Source organism: Mustela lutreola, chromosome X, assembly GCF_030435805.1.
Source record: "Mustela lutreola isolate mMusLut2 chromosome X, mMusLut2.pri, whole genome shotgun sequence".
Classification (NCBI taxonomy): domain Eukaryota; kingdom Metazoa; phylum Chordata; class Mammalia; order Carnivora; family Mustelidae; genus Mustela; species Mustela lutreola.
In genome coordinates, this window is record NC_081308.1 from 95,419,254 (window position 1) to 95,438,838 (window position 19,585).

At 42.1% G+C, this 19,585-nt stretch overlaps 2 protein-coding genes across 12 annotated transcripts in view; one reads left to right on the forward strand and one right to left on the reverse strand.

The window, feature by feature from the left end:
- The window catches only part of PAK3 (p21 (RAC1) activated kinase 3), a 256,608-nt gene that overhangs the window by 145,017 nt on the left and 92,006 nt on the right, over positions 1–19,585 (forward strand). For 9 of the 11 annotated variants that reach the window (XM_059157369.1, XM_059157371.1, XM_059157373.1 and 6 more), the window contains one exon: positions 12,445–12,646. In XM_059157369.1, the coding sequence (XP_059013352.1) occupies positions 12,472–12,646 (175 nt within the window). In that variant the 5' untranslated portion in view covers positions 12,445–12,471. Of the gene's footprint in view, positions 1–9,278; positions 9,402–12,444; positions 12,647–19,585 lie in introns of all 11 variants that reach the window. The other 2 variants (XM_059157364.1, XM_059157366.1) reach the window with 2 other exon arrangements.
- LOC131821337 (small ribosomal subunit protein eS24-like) lies at positions 989–1,538 on the reverse strand. Its single transcript, XM_059157374.1, has one exon. The coding sequence runs from the start codon at positions 1,502–1,504 to the stop codon at positions 1,109–1,111; it is 396 nt and encodes a 131-aa protein (XP_059013357.1). The 5' UTR covers positions 1,505–1,538; the 3' UTR covers positions 989–1,108.

A 19,585-nucleotide genomic window follows, 5' to 3' on the forward strand; every position in this document is an offset into this window, starting at 1 on the left:
CCACCTGTGAACTGATGTTTCCTCCTGCTTTTTATGACTTGATATGTGGTTTTCTACCTCTCAAAGTCAAGATGCTTAGATATTTGTTGTGCTTCCCATCAGATAGTCCTAGTTTAATTTTTGCAGAGATATATACCATGTCCCTGTGCATATGCTCTTTTCTTTGTATTTTGGCTTTTATAAAAGTGACCCATTCGAGGTCCCTTTGTGGGTACTAACTAGTCTTTGTAGAATTTTTATGTTAGTAGAGTCTATATAAAAGTTGAAAGGTATTTTCCCTAAAAGTCATAAATACTGTTAAATTGGCTAAAATCATTAGAACAATTTGTCCTTATTGTTCTTATGGGAATACAGTGATTATTGGTGCTTTAATGACTGCTGACATGAGAGGCTTCCAACATAATCTATAGTTTTTCCTCCCACCATTCTAAGCTAGTCATTTACTCTTGTTTGAAAAGACCCCGAGAAACAGATAAAACCGAAACAAAACTGAAACTGAGACACAGTTCTATTTGGAATCCCCAACAGAAACTAAAGGTTAAACCAGGGACCTAATACATAGCACAGTGACTATAGTTAATCATATCATATTGTGTACTTGAAATTTGCTGAGTGAAGATCCTGCATGTTCTCACCATACCAAAAAAAAAAAAAAAAAAAAGTAACTGTGTAAGGTGCTGGCTGTATCACTTAAGTTGAATTGTAACCACTTCACGGTGTATACATATCTCAGAACTTTACATGGTATACCTTAAGCATATACAATTCTTATTTGTTAATTATACCCCAGGAAAGCTGGAAAAAACCCAAAGACTTAAAAAAAAAAAAAAAGAATTTGGCCTCCCACATTGTTTTGGGCCTTTTGGGATAGAACTGTATTTCTTTTTTTTTTTTTTTTTTTTTAAGATTTTATTTATTTATTTGACAGAGAAAGAGAGAGCAAGAACAGGGAACACCAGCACGGAGAGTGGGAAAGGGAGAAGCAGGCTTCTTTTTTTTTTCCACATTAACATTCTTAGTTTATTAATCCTTTCATGAAAAATCTGCACAATCACGACAGATAAAGCCACTGCAGCATCTTTACTCCTTCTGTTGTCCAATCTCTAGCTCACTTCTTTTTGCCAGCACCAACATTGGCTTTCGCAGTCCCCCTGACTTTCTTCATTCTGTTCTTGTGTTCTTTTTGCTGTTTTCTTGAGGTCTTTTTCTTCTCATACAGACCATGTCTTGCAAGTCTGTGTTTGGGCTCATTTTTCTTTGCATAATCCAAGGAATCATAAATCATGCCAAAGCCAGTTGTCTTGCCGCCACCAAAATGGGTTCTGAATCCAAATACAAATATGACATCTGGTGTGGTCTTGTACATTTTGCCTAGTTTTTCCCGAATTTCTGTCTTAGGTACTATTGCCTTTCCAGGATGAAGGACATTAATAACCGTTTGTTTGCGCTGAAGTTGTCGGTTGGTCATGAACTTCCTGGTCCGGATAGTTACTGTGTCGTTCATGATGGCGGCCGAGCTTCAAGCAGCCGAGAAGAAAAGAGCGAGAAGCAGGTTTCTTGCAAAGCAGGGAGCCTGACTTGGGGCTCGATCCCAGGACCCTGGAATCATGTCCTGAGCCGAAGGCAGATGCTTAACAACTGAGCCACCCAGGCACCCCTAGAACTATATTTCCATTCATGATCCTTGGACCAGTTAATCCCACCAGGCCTAACATCCCTGCTATCTTTGGCCAGTGCCCAAAACAGAGACCCCTCTTGAAATATCCTTCCTGCTGTCTTTCCAATCCCCTGGTGCCTGTGCTTGCCTTTCTCCCCCAGCTCACCTGTTCAGTACTGTTTCTTCCAAATTATTTCTATGTTGTTACCTAGAATATTGCACCCTATGGCGGAAAAATTAACTGAGTCTTCAGCATTGGACATCTGCCACCTTCTCACCCAAGTAAATATTCTGAAGTTCACAGTTAGTCATGCCATCCCATGGCTTGAGGCCTCTTCACCTAGACAGGAAGAGGCCAAACCCCAGAAAAAGGGCATACAAGACCCGTCTTCATTTGGTCTCTACTGGTGTTATTTTTTCTATCTGTCTTCTTTACTGTGGTCCAGCCAAGTTACCGGTAGCTCCTCTAGTACACTACATGATTTCTCATCTCTGGGCCCTACCTAACACATCACGTTCCTTGTGCCAAGACATATCCTCGCCATGGTGTGGTTAGTTGTTCTGCTGAATTCAGCTCAAGTGTACTTCCTTTGCAAAGGAAAGGACTCTGACTCTGAAAAGGACCCTGACTCTCACCTTCAGTAGCAACCTACTCCATCCTTGTAATCACTACAAGGATGGCCAACATCTGTGGCCATCACTGATTATACTTTAATTCTCTTCAAGGGCAGACTGTACCTTATTCACGGCTTGCCTAGAACCTAGGGAACTCCTACTCATCCTTCAATACCCTGCTCCAGTGCTGTGTCCTCTCACCCCTCTCGGGACATATCATCCTCCCTGCTGTGTCCCTCCAAAGCTTCCTATGCCGAGGGTCTCATTGTACTACATTTCCTACTGTGTATGTCTGTCATCCTCACTAGACTGTGAGCTCTTTGAAGATAAGGACTGCCCTTCATCTCTCTTTGTATGTCCTCTGTACCTGACCCAGCACCTGAGGCCTCTGGGTGTTGGTAGCATGGGAATGAAAGGCAAGTCAATGATGTTCTTTGGAACAATGTTCAGTACTCCTCTTATGTAGAGATGGGTGTATGGTTATTGGCCCTGATTTCTCATCAAGTAAGAGCGCAGTCAGAGAGTCTTACCCTCTTGTGAACTGTTGCAGTCCCTCTCTTTTTTTTTAGTACCCTTCATTCCACAATGCACATGCCCTGACTTGTTTTGTAGTTGTAGTTGTACTTTTATCTGTATTTTATCTGTATTTTTATGCAGCCAGAGATGAAACCCACTTCTCAAATCTATAATCTCCTTTCCAGTGCCTAGTATGTCACCTGGCACATAAGCTTAAGTCAGTATTTGTTGTTTGAGTGTGTGGATGCAGGCACAGATGGGTTACTTAAGAGGCATATTTTTAGAATTACTGTTGGACACCTCAGAGGGCAGTATATTTCTGTATCAGTCTCAGAATTCTTTGAACCAAGAGTCAACCAAAAATCAACAAGAAGAACCCATGCAGTTGGTTTCTTTCTCTAGAAAAGTCAAAGTCAGTCTGAAGGAAGATCTTCTCTTGTCCTCTCTTTACACAGCAGTATAACTTGCAACCTCTCATTCTCTATCAGGGCAGAAGAGGATAGGGTATGCCGAGGGAACCGTCAAAAGGCCAGAAGCAGCTGGTGGTTGGCTTATGTGACCGTAGGGACAAGGCAGCGTATTGGGCTCAGTCTTAAAGCAGAAAGAGCACTCTGAGATGGACATTGTCTGATGCAGAGTTATAATCCAGAGTTAGATAATTTATTATGAACACCGGCTTTCCTCTCCTTTTTCCTACCCGAGTTTTTGTCGGGCTATGTGCCAGGCCACGGTCCAGGCTCCATGGGAGGAATTTAGAACCTGCCGATGGATCCCTACTCAGGCCTGCTGACTCCAGCTCCTGGCACCAAACCCTGCTTCTGTTTTATCAGCAGTTCCCCTGCGGGGCACCAAGTCTTCCCTTGAGGTGAGGTCCAGGCACTGTGATCTCAACCCAGGGGATTCCCAGGGCTACAGAAAGTCTTACAGGGCTGTCTTTCTGTCCTGTGTGTGTGTGAGAGAGAGAGAAAGAGAGAGAAAGAGTGCTGGGGAAGCAAAGCTGACACTGTGTGCTGGAGGGCAGATCCGCCCCCCCGCAAGAACCAGTGGTGAGCCATGTCTTCTGTAAGTGGACAGTGGCAGCTCTCCCCAGTCAGTGGAGTAAGGTGTAGCAAGGGGAACAGACCACCTGGTAGCTCCAACACCTTGCAAATGAAGAACTTGTGTAAGCTGGGAAAACCAGCACACTCCGTTGTGAGGTCATTCATCAGATCAGGTTTTTGGATTCTCAGAGGATTTCTCTGAGTGGGGTATGATCTTTTCATTGACCCTGGGCCAGTTTGATGAAGACCAAAACTTTGTCTTTGGTTGGGGGTGGAGAGCGGGGATTCCAGCCACCAAAGCTCTGGCCAACTGAATCATAATCTCCTACCATCTGTGAAGTGGGATAGATGGAAAGTAGGTGTTGTCACACCCCATTCTTCCTTTAGTATTGGAGGGAAGCATTTTTTTTTTAAGTAGGTAGTATTTCCTCTTCTTTAACCATAGTCCCCAAATAAGATGTTGAGATACACGCACAGCTCTCTTCAAATGTGGGCACAGAAACTTAGGTCAAGGGCAGAAGCTTGAAAAGGAGTGGCTGCATTTTATGCCAGCTCATCTTCTTTGACCTCCAGTTCTGACAAGATGCCATTCATTCATTTGTTCATTCATTTGGATGAAATACGAACTTTGCAAATCCATCCAAATTCCTGCTTTAGAAATGCTTCAGAAATCATAGGAAGGTCTCCGTCGACCCCATGCATCTCCCCTCTTCCAACTGCAGCTGCCACCTACTTGCAGAAAACTGATTTGGGGACAGAGTGAGAACAGAGCAAGAACGTAGGACGATGAGCTGCAGGACACGGGTCGGAAAACAACATCCAGGCATCTGCTTGGTGTACCAAAAACCTTAGCAAATTCGGGAATTTGCGGAAATTTGTGATTTTTTTCACTGGAGTGGGTCAGGGAAGGGTGTAATTATCACCCATGCATAGTAACAGAGAGCAGCTAAAACCCCAGAGACTCCAGATGTTGGCTTACCATATCCTGTTCACTGGGGCTGTCCGTCTGCATCTAATTTTTCCCATCTGAATGCCTCCAAGGACACCACAGTCTGTTTTGAGAATTAGGAAATGTTTTATTGCTAATCTTTGCTTCCCTTTTCCTTTTCCCACACATTTCTTTGAGGTATCTGAGTATTCACCTTGGGGGGGGTGGTGGTGGTGGTGGTGGTGGTGGTGGCTGATTTATTGCTTAAGAAATCATCTACCTCTGTTCTTTACACATCTTATTTTCTCTTCTCAGAAGCATCAGTGTTGGAAATGTAAAAGCTGAAACCCGTAATAATGCATCAGTTTGCAAATATAAATACACATCAGATGATCATTAGCATTTTCTTGGCATTAGCTCATGGCAGCATACACAATGAATATTAAATGTGTGGTGCTGCATACATTTAGAAGCTTGAGAAGTTCCAATAAGGACTATTGGTTCTACATAATACATGCAGTATATGAGGTCTGGATGCCTGGGTCTACCTATTGATTTCCTCATTTGCAGCCTGTCTTTGAAATTTGCAACTATAATAGGTTGGCTTATTGGATTTAATTAATGTCAAGTTCCTGCCGCAAACAATGGAAGTCACTCATTAAAGACGTTAGCAGAGAACAGAACTACGGCAGAACTGACCTCATTTGCCTGTGTGGATGAGAGCGAACACGAATGTATTCTGTGTGACCGTGGCTGTATGTATGTCAGTAGCGAGCTATCGTCCACAGGATCTAAGATTGAAACCAGGCGGCTGTAAAAAGAGCCAGTACCTCCCTTGCTTGTCCGGCTGCTTCTGCAAATCCACCTAACAAGGAGCTCAGTTCTTCCTGATCAAATGATCTTAGAAATGGCTTCCCTCCATTACACACTGTAATGGTATCTCCCAGGCAAGGCTCTCTGAAACAGCACACCCCTGTCTCTGATAGCAGAGTCCCCTCGGTGAGTGCCCCAGAACAGACAGGCTCCAAAACAAGGCCGTCTAAGAATTGGTTCTCCTGGCCAACGCAACCTGTTGGAGTCCTGTCAGTTAATCACCTAGCCTTGGGTCTTTGGATGAGAACAACAGGTGAAACCAGTAAGTACCAGCCCCCAGTGGGTTGAAATGAGAAAACTAGAACTGTCTTAGGAGTATGTGGAGATGATAGGAGTGTATATATAAGGAGTATGCGTGTGGGGCTGGTTTCCTTGGGTGCACATTGCGTGGGTGTCCTGGAAGGGAAACTGAGGAGCATCTGAGATTCTCATCTCCCCTCTCACACTTTGTGACCCTGGGTAAGTCAGCCTCGGTGCTCTATAAATTCCTCATGGTGGAGACAGGGCTGCTACTCCCTTCTTCATATGGTGGTGTTTAGCTCAAATGAGGGTGGAAGCTCTTGGGATGTTACAAATTTGTGGAATAAACAAAAAGATGAGGTCTTGCTCATCAGCTGGTAGCTGACTTCTATGCTGTGCCCACTGGCTTGGCAGTTAGACTATGGCCGGTTTTTCCAAACATGGCTTCTTGGCTCAGATCTGCTTTGAGTAGGCATACAGGCTTTTGCAACATGGTGAAAAACGTACTCAGAGCGGCGATAAATGCACAGAACGTATAGAATTCTGTTCACTACTTCATGTGTGTATTTAATGCCGGCTGGGAACGAGGCACCATATGAGGCAGTGTGAAAGCATACAGTTAAGACTGAGGAGGGGTCCTTGCCTTCAAGGAGCTTATGATACAGCGGGAGGCATGGCATGTATAAGAACTATGTGTGGTATGAGACGAGGTGACAGATCTGCCGAGCTGGGCCCATCTGGCTGCCTGTCATTAGCTGTCCCTCGTCCACCTAGCTTGGGAATGCGAGGAGTGCAGGTTTGGAGCTGCTGGGAGACTCGGACCTGACTCATTCTCTCTGTCAAATGAGGTGAATGTTCTTTCCCTCCTCTTTGGCATCTAAGCATACTATGGGACTTACTTTCCAACAAGCCGCTAGATATCTTCGGATGCGGGGTTGCTGTTGAAATGCAAAGCAATGTCTTCCCAATTATAATATGCTGTTCCCTTTGGAATGACTCGGTGGTTGTTTTGGGGGGGGGTTTGGCTATTGAAAACAGTCCCCTACATCTTCTTGCATTGTCAGTCATAAGCTGGTTGTTTCAGTTGCCAATAATGTGTCCAGGATGAGTGGGTTTTGTATCAGCGTAGGCTAGCAAAGGATACATGGAAGGTCAGTGAGCCATCTTGAAAATGGGTGGCTTTGTTTACAAAGGAGCCAAGGAAGGAGCCAGCAGGAAGCTCTTGGATCCTTTTTTTCCCACCACCAAAGTATAATTCAGTGTGTCCATTGTTCTCTTCGTCCTCAAATACTAAGAACAGCCCAGTACTGACAACATTGTCTCAGGAGACACTTTGGCTGATTTTACATCTATATTTACATAACACCTCCAAGTCTGGAGGCTATCATTAAAAGCTCAATTATTCCGTGATCTTTAGAGCTAGCTCTTGTTAATCAAGGTCTCCTAATTTCTAGAAATTTGAAAGACTCTTCTATGTTGTTACATGTTTTAACATAGAGCTCTGTGACTTGTTTACTCTATTTTTGAGATCCTAAAATCCATATCCTTTCATAGGTGCTCTTGTCAGTTTGGCTGTCATTTGATAAGCTCAAGGTGTCTTGCAACCCTATTCTTTGTGTAGTATCTCAGAAACATTAGGAAGTTTCCCCTGGAAGTTCCCCCTAGGCTACATCTCCTTTCTGTGTTACATGCTCTAGTTCAGTAGGAAGAGGGTGTTAAGCAATATTGGTGTGCTCTGCCTCTAGCTTTTTTTTTTTTTTTTTTTTAATCATGGCTGTGCATCTGCTGGCCTGGGCTTTTGTTTTTGAAAGGAGGCCAGTATTAGTTTGTTTCTCGTTGGGGAAATATGCAAATAAACAATTATTTTGATTTTGAAAGCAGACAGAATGATACAGACATGTGGGTTGTCTCTGATGGCATGAGGTCTGATTAAAACATTTCTTTCAGTTGCTTGTGACTTAATAGGAGGCCTTGAAAATCATAGGGCCAGTGTTTCTGGATTCTCACCCTTCACACACCTGTAGCAAATGGGCACGATGGGCATTTTTATTATATCCAATTCAACACTGATGCCGTAGTATGAATTTTTACCATGCTAGCTGGAGTACAAGGGCTCATTTCTCTGTCCTCTTGACTCCTGCAACATGTAAGTTGGTGGCTTTCTCTTTTAATCTACTGAGCACTCACTGAGTGTCTGGTGTGGCACTGTGCTGGGTGAGCTCATTTTTGAGGAATGAGCGAATAATGACAGTTGTGTATAATGCCTAATCATTTCATTGAAAGCTGCCATAGATCTTGATTAAAGTTTTCCTCTAAAATTCTTTGCACTAAATATTTGTGTTAAAACGCAAGTCAGGGGTGTGAGGGTGGCTCAGTCAGTGAAATGGCTGCCTTCAACTCAGGTCTTGATCCCAGGGTCCTGGGATCAGGCCCCACATCAGACTCCTTGCTCAGTGGGGAGTCTGCTTCTCTCTCTTCCTTTGCCTCTCCCCCATTCTCCTACTTGCTCTCTCTCTCTCTCTCTCTCTCTCTCTGCTCTCATGCTCTCTGTCTCTCAAATAAATAAATAAAACCTTTCAAAAATTAAGAAAAAATAAAACACAAGTCAGTGAAAAGCTGTGGGGGGGTGTCTGTGTATGCATGTTTGTGTATGTGCCTGTGTGTGCATGCCTGCCCTCACACTTGGGGGTGGGGTTGGATGGAGTGTGGAATAGAGAGAAGAAAAAAGCTAAGGAGGAAGGGGAAGAGAGAAGTAATAGTTTCTAGTACTCTGAAGAAAGGGATGTCCAGCCTCCTTGGTTATCCTGAAACAAGAGGCTCATTTGTTATTGCTGATAAATTTCACTTATAATTACAGAGCATCAGTAAGCTACATGAAGTCCCAAGGGCCAGATCAAAAATGTACACCATCCGGAGGAGCCGCTTGCATTCTCTCTGAAAATCCCAGTAGCCAAATAGTAAATCAAGTTATGAGCAGATATAAACTGTTGCTGGTTGTCCATTAAAGTTAGCTCCTTCTCCACGATGCAAAGGGCCAAGTTCTAAAAGTGAAATGAATGGGCTGGGGCTAAATCCAGGGTGCCACTCACTTGCCAGTTTCTGTTCTGTTGCAGAAGTGAACAACAACAGTTAAACTTTAAAGATAAACAGTTTTTTGATTGGGTTCCTAGAGAATAATGGCACTTTTGTACAATTCTTGAAATAGAGCCTACAGCCACCCCAAACAAAATAGTCTCTTTCAAGATCTTGGAAATAATGACATCATAGGCAGATTGAACCAGCAATCCATTAATAGTATCCTTTGTAGAAAGCTGTCTCAGGGGAGGGACCTGGTTTAGTAAATTGTCATTGTTTACAAACATAAAATAATCGAATCCCCCATTCTTCTACATTTCTGGAATAATCAGAGACACTTTCCACTTGGGAAACAAACATATTAACAGCTGAGCTTCCTCACAGGCCCAGACCCTTCTTCCATCGGTCTTCTGAAAGCTTGCTTTGAAGCACTTGCTTTGAAGCACTTGCTTTGAAGGTGAGTTAGAGATAACAAGAGCCTCCTACACTATCCTTTTGTCACCAAATCAGAATTCTCTGGAATAATTAGGAGATGAAGGTTAGTTGTGCCTGGGAGTGGGAAATAAGGAACTGAAGTAATATCAGGACAACTCAAGCAAAACCAAATCGGAAATGTCTAGGTAAAACTGAACGATGGTTTGCTCCAGGCTTGCCATTTTTAGTGTTTAACTAGACAAGGATTTCTCAGGTTCTTTTCTATCCCTGTGAGAGGTGGATTCCAGTTCCTCTTACAATCCCTGGATGAGTTGAATAGAGCTAAAGCAATTCCAGTTTGCTGGGCAATAGAAAGGTGTGGATTATAAGCTAGGTCCCTCACAGATGCCTGTGTTACAGACCACAGCAAGCATGTAGTGGGCAAGTTTTTGATCTGTGATTTCAACTGTAACATAGGGGAGTATAGTTAGGGTTTTCTGCCCCTCTTTTTTCCCAGGTAAAAACATACCTGGTCAAATGAGGTCAGAATAATCAGGCAGCTTGAAAAGAAGCAGGGCACCTACCTGTTGAGTCACTAGCCAGAGAGTAATTAGGAACAAAAAACACCAGTCCGTTAGCCACACCTAATTGATCAAGAACAAAGGAGCCTAGTATTTTGAATGACGTAGGTGTACTAGAACTCTGGCCCAGACTCTTGCTTACCTTATTATGTAAGGCCAGCTTCATATATCATATTTCAGAGGCCATGCCTGTTTCTCCAACTTTCATCATCTTAAGTTATGTAATAGGTTATCAGAAAATATGTATTATCCCTTCTCCCTCTGTGATTTCTGATTTCTATTTAAATCCTTAGATGTTTGGGGTTTTTTTTGGGGGGGGTGTCATTGTTTTTTTGCAATGGCTTTCAAATTTCATTATTTTTACCAAGCTATATTTTGTGTATCTGAGCTTTATGTAATAATCACCCCATACTCAAGCGTTATTTTTAAACCCCCAAAAGTAAAACAAACAAAAACACAAAAAAGAGTGCTTTCTGTGGCAAATTCTCACTGACTAAATGAAAACTGGGAACCTGTCCACTACAGAGTATGGCTGCTGGTAAAGTCAGTGTTCAATTTGCTTTTCTTCTGGAGAAACAGTGAATTTAGAAGAACCACATAAATGCAAGAGGGAATGCAGATGCATTAGCAAGAGTTCCACATATTAATCAAAATATTTAATAGAGTATATCCTTAAAATCATAGCTTTTCACTTTATCTTGTGCTATGGTTTCACCTATATAGGAAAAAGCAGGGTTAATCAAGTTGTCATTGGTGATCAAGCTTTTATTACGGAGTGTTTCCCCTTGCATGATTACTGAAAAAACTACAGAATGGGTCTTAAATTCGTTAAGATAATGCAAGATGTGACACTTTGGCAAAGGAAAAGAAAAAAGATCTCTTGCCCAGATTAAGATCAAGCCAGTCATTGTTCATTGGCAGTCACCTGTGCAGATGGAGAAACTATTAATTGGTACTCACCTGTTCTTGAATACGTAAATAAGAGAAAATTTAGGACATGGTAAAATTTTAAAAATCTTCCACATCACGTGACATCAGAGTTCATGACTGCGAATAATAAACACATTGTACCCACTAAAGGGATAAAAATAATTATGAAAGATTCTTTCTCATTACAACAGGTGACGAGGAGACCCTGGTCGTTGTTTGTTTATAGTAAATGTTGTTGGAATAAAGTGATCTGCTAAGTCATTTTTTGATAGCTCTTATACTCCTAAAGTAGCTCCAGTTAATACTCGAATTTACACAGATTCTGTTGCACTGGGATTTGACTTATCTTGCATTCAACCAGGAGATGCACTTGGAAGATACTCTAAAGGCATGACTTGAGATGGCAAGCCTCCACTGGGGTCCTAGCAGAGGGACTTGAATTAGAATAGGAAAACAGTTGCAAGCAGGAACACTTCCTCGGGGAGTCCATGCTTTTCCAGGTCACTTTACCTTCCAGTGGGATGAAACTTGAACACATTCAGCCCTTAGCACAAGATACTAACAAGTAATAAATTAAGAGCAGGTAAGTCGCCAAAACCCCAACTGGTTCTTTCAACCCTGTTACTCAGGCCAATGCCCTCATTCCCCATTTCAGGACATAAAACATGACAAGGTTGAAAGTATAATGTCTCCTCAGGAACTGGTCCTCTCCTTGGAGCTAGCTCCTCTTTTCTTGTGGTGGTATCTGGCTCAGCTTTATCTCCTACCTGCTACCTGAAGATGAGGCATTGTTTCCCCATCAGTACACCCAAAGTCAGCTAACACTGTCAGGCCTACTAGATTGTGCCCCAGTTATTTCTCAAAGAATAGTAGAGTGTGTTTTGTACATCAGGTACACACAGGTAAGAATCTGATGCCAGCGGCATCCCAGTGTCAAAGCAGCTAACACATCCTTATTTGGGGCCATTAACAATCAACAACCAAACTCGTGTGAACCCCAGACTTTGAAGAGGTTGTGCTTCCTGAGTGTCACCAAAATCAGAGTAGAATTTTTTTTAAAGATTTATTTATTTATTTGACAGAGAGAGATCACAAGCAGGCAGAGAGGCAAGCAGAGAGAGAGAGAAGGAAGCAGGCTCCCGGCTGAGCAGAGAGCCCAATGCGGGGCTCGATCCCAGGACCCTGGGATCATGACCTGAGCCAAAGGCAGCGGCTTAACCCACTGAGCCACCCAGGCACCCCCAGAGTACAATTTTTAAAGAAGATCGTAAATTGTTCATTAAAAGACTGTGAGTGGACAGCAGAAAATAGGAAGGGATTTGATAGGTTTGTGTGTAGGTACTGAAGAGCCATTAATTATTACCTTCATCTTCTTTGGAAAATGGTGTCATTTGTCTTTAGGGAGGCAGCTCCCTCCCCTTTAGAAAAGAAGCTTCCCCAAAAGGTCATCACAAAACCTGAGACCACGCGAGACCAGTGCTCTTGTGTCTAAGATGGTGGAATCCCCATTTTACTGGATAATTTTTTTTAAGGCCGCTTCTTTCTCAATTCCTGTTTTCTCCTCCTGTTCTGTAGGAGCTGTGCAATCAATTGTCACTGAAAATGTCTGACAGTCTGGATAATGAAGAGAAACCCCCAGCTCCCCCGCTGAGGATGAACAGTAACAACCGAGATTCTTCAGCACTCAACCACAGCTCCAAACCACTTCCCATGGCCCCGGAAGAGAAGAATAAGAAAGCCAGGCTTCGCTCTATCTTCCCAGGAGGAGGGGATAAAAGTAAAGTATCAGTGGCCGGGCATTGTAAAGGGGCTAGTGTTTTTTTTTCTTTCATTGTCACTTTCTTTCTTGGGTAGTCCTTTCTGGAGCATTGGCTGTGTGGGGCCTGCCTGCCTGACCTTTCCGTCTACACCTTCAGAGGTTGCGTTTTGTCAGAGGATAACATGTGATTGACTTAACTGTGGGTTTACAGAAAATACACTTAGGCCGTGTTTGCATCTCATGTAAAATTGAATTTATGGTGTTCAAACAAGGGAAGTCATAACAACAGCACTGTCTTGAATATATGAATAGTGACTTTCTTTCCGTTAACTTAGAGGGGAGTTTTAATTCCTTTCCAACTGTAAGTTGTCCTTTTTGGAAGTTTGAGTGTAGGTGGATTTAATTCTATATACCTTTCTGACAACGGTGAAAATTCTCAATTGTGTATGCGGGAGGCAGCCCGAGTTGTCACATGATTGTCTCTCTGGCTCTGTCATGAGGTGGGAAGACACTTCTGAGTCCTTTGTTCCCTCTCTCATTCCTCCACCATCAGCCCCATTTGCACGAGCATCACAACAATGTATTGACATTTATCCTTGTGCTGTTCATAAAACCATTTGTGATACTGAGGGGCTAGAGAATCTCTGGTAAATAGGGGTCAGGTTGCATTAATAAGCATAAACTTAAATATGGCTTCTAAAAGTGTGACTATTGAGCTGGAAAAGGGTGAAGCAAGCACCACAGCAAACTGCCAAAAAGGAAAAAAAAAGGGGGTATCTTTAGAAAAGGGACACTTGCCATCCACTCCTTTGAGTTAAAACAAATAGCTTCGCAAGTCACTTACGTGGTGTGAATGAGCCCCACAATTCATACTGTAAGGAAAGCCAGCACTCTTAGTAGGACCAGGATTGCCTCTTGTATGCCACTGTCACTGAAAAGGAGCTTTATTTCTGGTGACCCATATGGAAAGGAGGATAGAAATGTCAAACCCCTGTGTGTGAAGACAAGCAAAAGGACAATGAAGCACTTTCCGCACAAGGGGTCTGCAAACACGCACAAGGAATGGCCAAAGGTGTGTTTTAAGATACCGAAGTGGGTTCCAGGGGGGAAAAAAAAGCTGCCCAGAGCAAGGGATGGTTTGAGAAATTTCTGGTGTGCTATGCCTAGGAGACCAAGTCCTCAGCGAGCGTGGTGCAGAAGAAAGAACCATGAGACCCTGCCGCTCCTGTGTTGCATCTGCCACAAGTGCAGGAAGCGACTGAAGCAGGGGACTGTGTGCCTACCCGAATCTTCATGGTTGAGACTGCCATGCTTTGGAAGCCTTTGAATAATACCACTTGTCCTTTTGAAGAAAAAAGAGCCAACCAGTGCCTACACGAGCTCAGCAAAAACAGAGAGGCTGACATTTCTGTTTTATGCCAAAACCTGGGAGTGACCTCATGGTGAAACCATTGCTGCCTGACACAAACCTATGTCCAAATCTTCTCAGGGTTGGGGGAGGGGGGAGCCAAGCCAAGTTTCTGGTGTACTGGCACACAAAGAGAAAAGCCTGGATAACTCCTTCTCTCCTTAAGGAATGGTTTGAACAGTGCTTTCTTGTGGAAGTTCAGAACTGAAAAAAAAAAAAAAAAGAAAAGAAAAATCTTGAATTCAGAGCCTGCTGATTCTTCCCAGTCCTTCTGGTGTCTGCATTTGCCAGTGTATCCTCTTCATGTTAAGGTTATCTTTATAACGAGTTGCTTGTCTCAGATCCTTGAGCCCTTAGATCAGTGATCCAGCCATTCAAGAAGACTTAGGCCAAACTAATGCATACATTTGTTGTTCAGAATCTCACAAAGCCTCCTCTGTCTGAAGATCTTAATGCATGGGGTTCTGACACTATCACTAATGTTGTCTTCTTAATAAAAGAAACAGTAGATATTTAACAGAGCCTTTCAGTAATACAAGCTGACAAAAAAAAAAAAAAATCTGGGTAGAGATGGTGACATAACTTTCAACAATCTGTTCCGAACAGAGTCTTTAGCTAAGAAGAACCTATAGATGAGGCGGAACATTTGGTCCAAGAGCACTCATTGGCTGAAACTGAACCTGTTGATGCCGCTAGAGGATGACTCTCAGGAAGCTTCCGGTACCCCAGGGATGATTATCATAAGTGATGATGAAGATATTTGGGAAGCTGTGGGACTGGAGACAAACACAATTAGAAGCAACAGGTGCAGAGTCTTCAGAACATGATTAAACCCTCTCCAAGAAAGTAATAGAAATTGATACACTTATACATCAAATCGTAACCTGTTCAAAGATTGAGTGGTTTAGAAGAACTCTGCAAGGAGGTGCTATGATGCCTTCAAGATATCACTTTGGAGAGAAAGCATCTTCCACAGAACTTCAGTCATCAAGGAGAACCATTTAATATCATTACTGGACAGCTGATAAGCTGCCCTCAGACCAAGTGTGAATGATTTCATTGAATTCTCTATAAAGAGGTGCTAAGAGTCTTATTACACTACGATATTAGGAAAAAAACCACCCACAGATGAGCCTAAATCATGAAGGCAGACCACTTAAGTATGCATAATAGACACTTGGTAGGCCACTTTTAGACAAAGCTTGAACAATTCAATTTGAACTCTGTCCAGAAGTGCTAAAGTATCTTCAGGAAAGACTTGAGGAGACAGCATCTTCAGAAGAGCGAGTCATGAAGTTTTACTACTTTAAGCCACTTGCTTGGATAGGGCAAAAATCACAAGCAAGTTGTTCCAATTTCAGGAGTGGATTCCAATGATTTGGGAGAATATGAAAACCCATGATTTGAGCTAACAGTGCACCCCTGTTCATCATTTCACTGTCACCCCCATTTGTCTCTCTACCATAATGAGCACGACATCCTCATCACCTCTGGGAATCCTCTTAAGATCTAAATGGAAATGCTGTAGAGCCTATCATTTTTACAAATTTAAGCTATGTAAACTCTCATTATTCTCTTTAGGTAATGTGCTGTTACTGTTTTGTTTCACTATGCAAAAAATTATCCATGAAAGCTTTCAAGAGTTTGCATGTGACCTCACTTTCCCTGCCCCCTCCACTTTTTGGGAAACCTCCTAAAATCATACTTTCCTCACCTAAACTCTACTACCTTGAGGGTTGCAGGGGAAGTTGACCCTCAGAGGTAAGGAGGGGTCGCTGTTTCCCTGTTTTCTGCCTCTTGGTGACTCCTTGGGTTATAGCATGATCAGTTGCAAATGAATGGGAAGAATACTGGATTTGGGCTCTGAAGAACCTGGATTGGAGTTCAGCTCAGCCACTGATTATGGTGACTTTGGGCCAGTCACCAAGTTTCAATACCTGTTAAATGCAGGGAGTGATACCCGGGCTACCTCCTTCTGGTAGCCAAATGCAATCCTAAGTATTAGAGAGCTGTTAAAATTAAAAAGTGCTACAATATGGTGAGATGGTATTACATTTGTATCATTCTGGACCTTAAAAACAAAACAACAAAACAATCAGATTTTTTAGAACTCTTGTTTCTTTCTTTCCTTTTTTTTTTTTTGGTTGAAGTACTTTTGTGTCTAACTAGAACTTATATGTTGATTATAGAAAACTTTAAAGAAAATGAAAATTGCCCATAATTTTACAAGCTAAAAATAACCACTGGGTTGGTACTTTTCCTCCTCATCCTCTTTCCTCATATCATATGGAACTTGTTTATCAATATATAAAAAGATGGAAACTAATGACAAACAGAAAAAATAAAAGTAGCCCGTATTCACAAATCTCAGAAATGATAACATTTTAGAAGATTTCTCTCCAGATTTTTTGTGGTGTTATTATATATGGATATGGATATAGATATAGATTATATAGCTATAGATACAGGTTATATATATAAAATTCTCATATACAGCTTTTTTACATAATTAAAATCCTAAGAGTGCAGTTTTATTTTTTCATTTTTTACTTAATATGTACTTAAAAGTTTTATCACAGATATTTTCCTACATTTTTAATAAGTTTTCCTAAATACCATTTTTAATGGTGTGTAATATTTCACCATACAGTGGCATCGTGGTTTATTTGACCAGTTATTTTGTTGGATATTTGGGGTCCTTCTCAAATTTTTGTTATAAATATCATTATATTGTCTATCTCTTGAGTTAAATGAAAGCAGAGATTTTTGCTCATTGAAGAAGTCTTTTTAATAGCTACATTCCATTGACCAAATGGAGTTCAAGAGATAAGGAAGAAACAAAATAAAAAGCAGCAGCTGTAGTTTCCAAATTAAGGATCTATCTTTGTTAGAGACTGTTTCAGGAGCTGGAGCTTGGCATTAGAACGAATTAAGAGAGACATTTTCCCACCATGATACTTTATCATAGAAAAGTTTTCAAGATGTAGAGCAGGAAAAGGACATCCTGAACAAGTGCTTTGATTTGATTGTACGGTCCCCGAGAAAGGTGAGACCGATCCGGTTTCTCGGCTGCTAAAGAGCTTGGAGCCCAATGTGTGGCCCATGCAGAGCACTCATAATGGGACCGCACGGTATGTATGCACTTTGTATTGGCTTTCTTCCAGGCGCCATTTTATGTTTCTGTCTCTGTACTGGGTATTTTTTCCCTTTTACTTTTCTTACCTACTTTGAATTTATGCTATCATACTGTATTTTGTGTCTTCTTGTAAGCCGCCTTATACGCATTTGGGAACAAGGAGGGGACTAAGTACATGGATGAATGAATCTGAGAAACTACATCGATAAATAAACCAGTAGGGCAAATGCAATGAAGCAAATGAATCAGCCAGGACCCTGCAGACGGCATAGGGCCTCTAAAAATAATCAATGTTAAGGATGTGAAGCTTGGAGGAACATGTGGGAGAGAAGCAGGTGAGGCTGCATTTGGAGGTGACGTGTTCTGTGTGACGTCTGTGTCTTCTGATGAGCGCTTTATGTGTCCCGTGTCATGTGCCACACTGGAGCATTAGGCGGGTTTCAGAGGACATGCGATGCTGTATCAAGAGCTGTATCTTTAGAGAGCACGGTTTATGTGCCCTTTGTTCGCGGGGGACCAAGAGAGATTTGGGAGCTGATGAGCTTGGGATTGAAGTGAAGGGCCCTCTCCCTGGAGGAGTACGAGGGGATAAGTAGATAGAAGTCAACTCAAGACGAACAAGAGGTTATCTACCATTTACTCACTAATTCCCAGGTGCCCAAATGTGCCAGGCACTTTATATGTATTGAGTCTTTTCATCCTCACAACTACTCTGTATTATCCCCTTTTTGCAGATGAGGTCACTTAAGTTCAAAGCATTTACGTAGGCAGCCTAGAATCACATAGCAGCCAATGGAAGGTCTCTCTGACTCCTGGCCCTGTGAGTGTTCTGCTTCATCACACTACCTTGCAACAGGCCAAAGGGAATACGTGGTAAACTCTGGTTTGCTCCTTGCCTCCAGAAGCCAGCGGTGGCTCCCATTTTCCCTTAAGATGGTGGTGTACTTTGAAGCATATTTGAATTTCAGGAGAGGGAGCCATTTTTTCATCACCACTCAAAAGGGAAGAAAAAAAATTTTTCATTTTTTTTCTTAAGAAATGACGGTGAGAAAAAATTTTGAAAATAGAGATGTGCTAACATTGGATTTGGGCATTCTGTGGGTTCGATTCTCATTTGGTGTGTGTACTTGGCAGGCTTAAATATTGCTTACTTGAAAAAGTCGAGGCTGTGCATGAGGGTGTTCATATATGTGAAAAAGTTCTTCAAGCGCCATATAGTTTTGTTATTATATTGCATATATATAGTTGTTTTGATTCCTGGCATGTGCTCTTTTCTCTATACACTATACAGGAAGGCTTTGCTGTGCAACAATAATATTAAAGAAGACTCACTGATCCTTTATGGTCGTGTTAATCAAATGTTCTGGTCAATGCACTTTATTAACTTTCATCTAATTAATGCACAATAAAAAATACTTAGTGTGATAACTAGACTGAACAGTATGCAGTCTTTCTTTGGTGATGCTAAAGACCCTTTGGGATCTTGCAGTAGCCCAAGGTTGTTATCATTGCACTAGCAATGATTGGGAGTCAAAATTAATTATCAGACAGCCAGATGTCAGAGACTGCTAAATCCTGAATGGTTTTTACATTCTTCTTGGTTCTTCAAATGTAAACCATACAGCTCAGCAGAGTGCTCTTTGGAGATAAAAGACCTTAGCCATTGGGAAGCCTCAAGGATGTGGCATCTTGCCTGTCCTCCAAGGTCAGTGCCATGCTCCAGAAGTAGAACCACCTTGCCCTGTGGTTGAAATGGGAAGAAGGTGGGATAGTGATTTCCTCTGTCTGCTAGGGCCTTCATTTCTATGTCAAGGCCAATAAAGAGGGAAATTGGGTGCCAATATGGTGGCCCGCTAAAATGAGCAGATGGTCAAATTCAAGAGAAGTATGGAATTCTGGATTGGGAGATGTATACATGAAATGGAAGAAGCAACAGGGAGATCTAAATCAAGAGAGGAAACAGTGTGTGAGGGGGAGGTTAGGGGGTAGTGACGATACTGGGGATGAATGAGAAGGGGGGGAAGGCAGAAGAGAGTTGTTTCAAACATGAAAGTGAAGTGTTGCAAGCAGAGGAAAATGGACACTAGCTAGGGAATATGCAGTTGCTTTCCGTCTTAAAGCAAATTAGGTCTTCTTTTTTCTGTCTCTCAAACTCATGCCTTATATAATTATCCTTTGAACAGGAGTATCTGGCTTAGGACATTGCTTCATTGCCTTGTTTTGATTTCTTTTGTTTTCAAACATTTTCCAATAAAATTGTTGCATGTGTGGACTAGGTGTAAATGAGAGCAGAACCAGTGTGTGTTTCCTGGCAGGAGATGGTTAAGAGTCCTAATGATTTGCCAGAATGATTGTTGTTGCTGAGTATTTTTGAAGATGATACCCCTGCAGGTGAGGGCTATCTGTGCATGAG

Coding starts and splice junctions, on each gene's coding strand:
- LOC131821337 (XM_059157374.1), bottom strand. CDS start 1,504: ATGAACGACACAGTAACTATCCGGACCAGGAAGTTCATGACCAACCGA.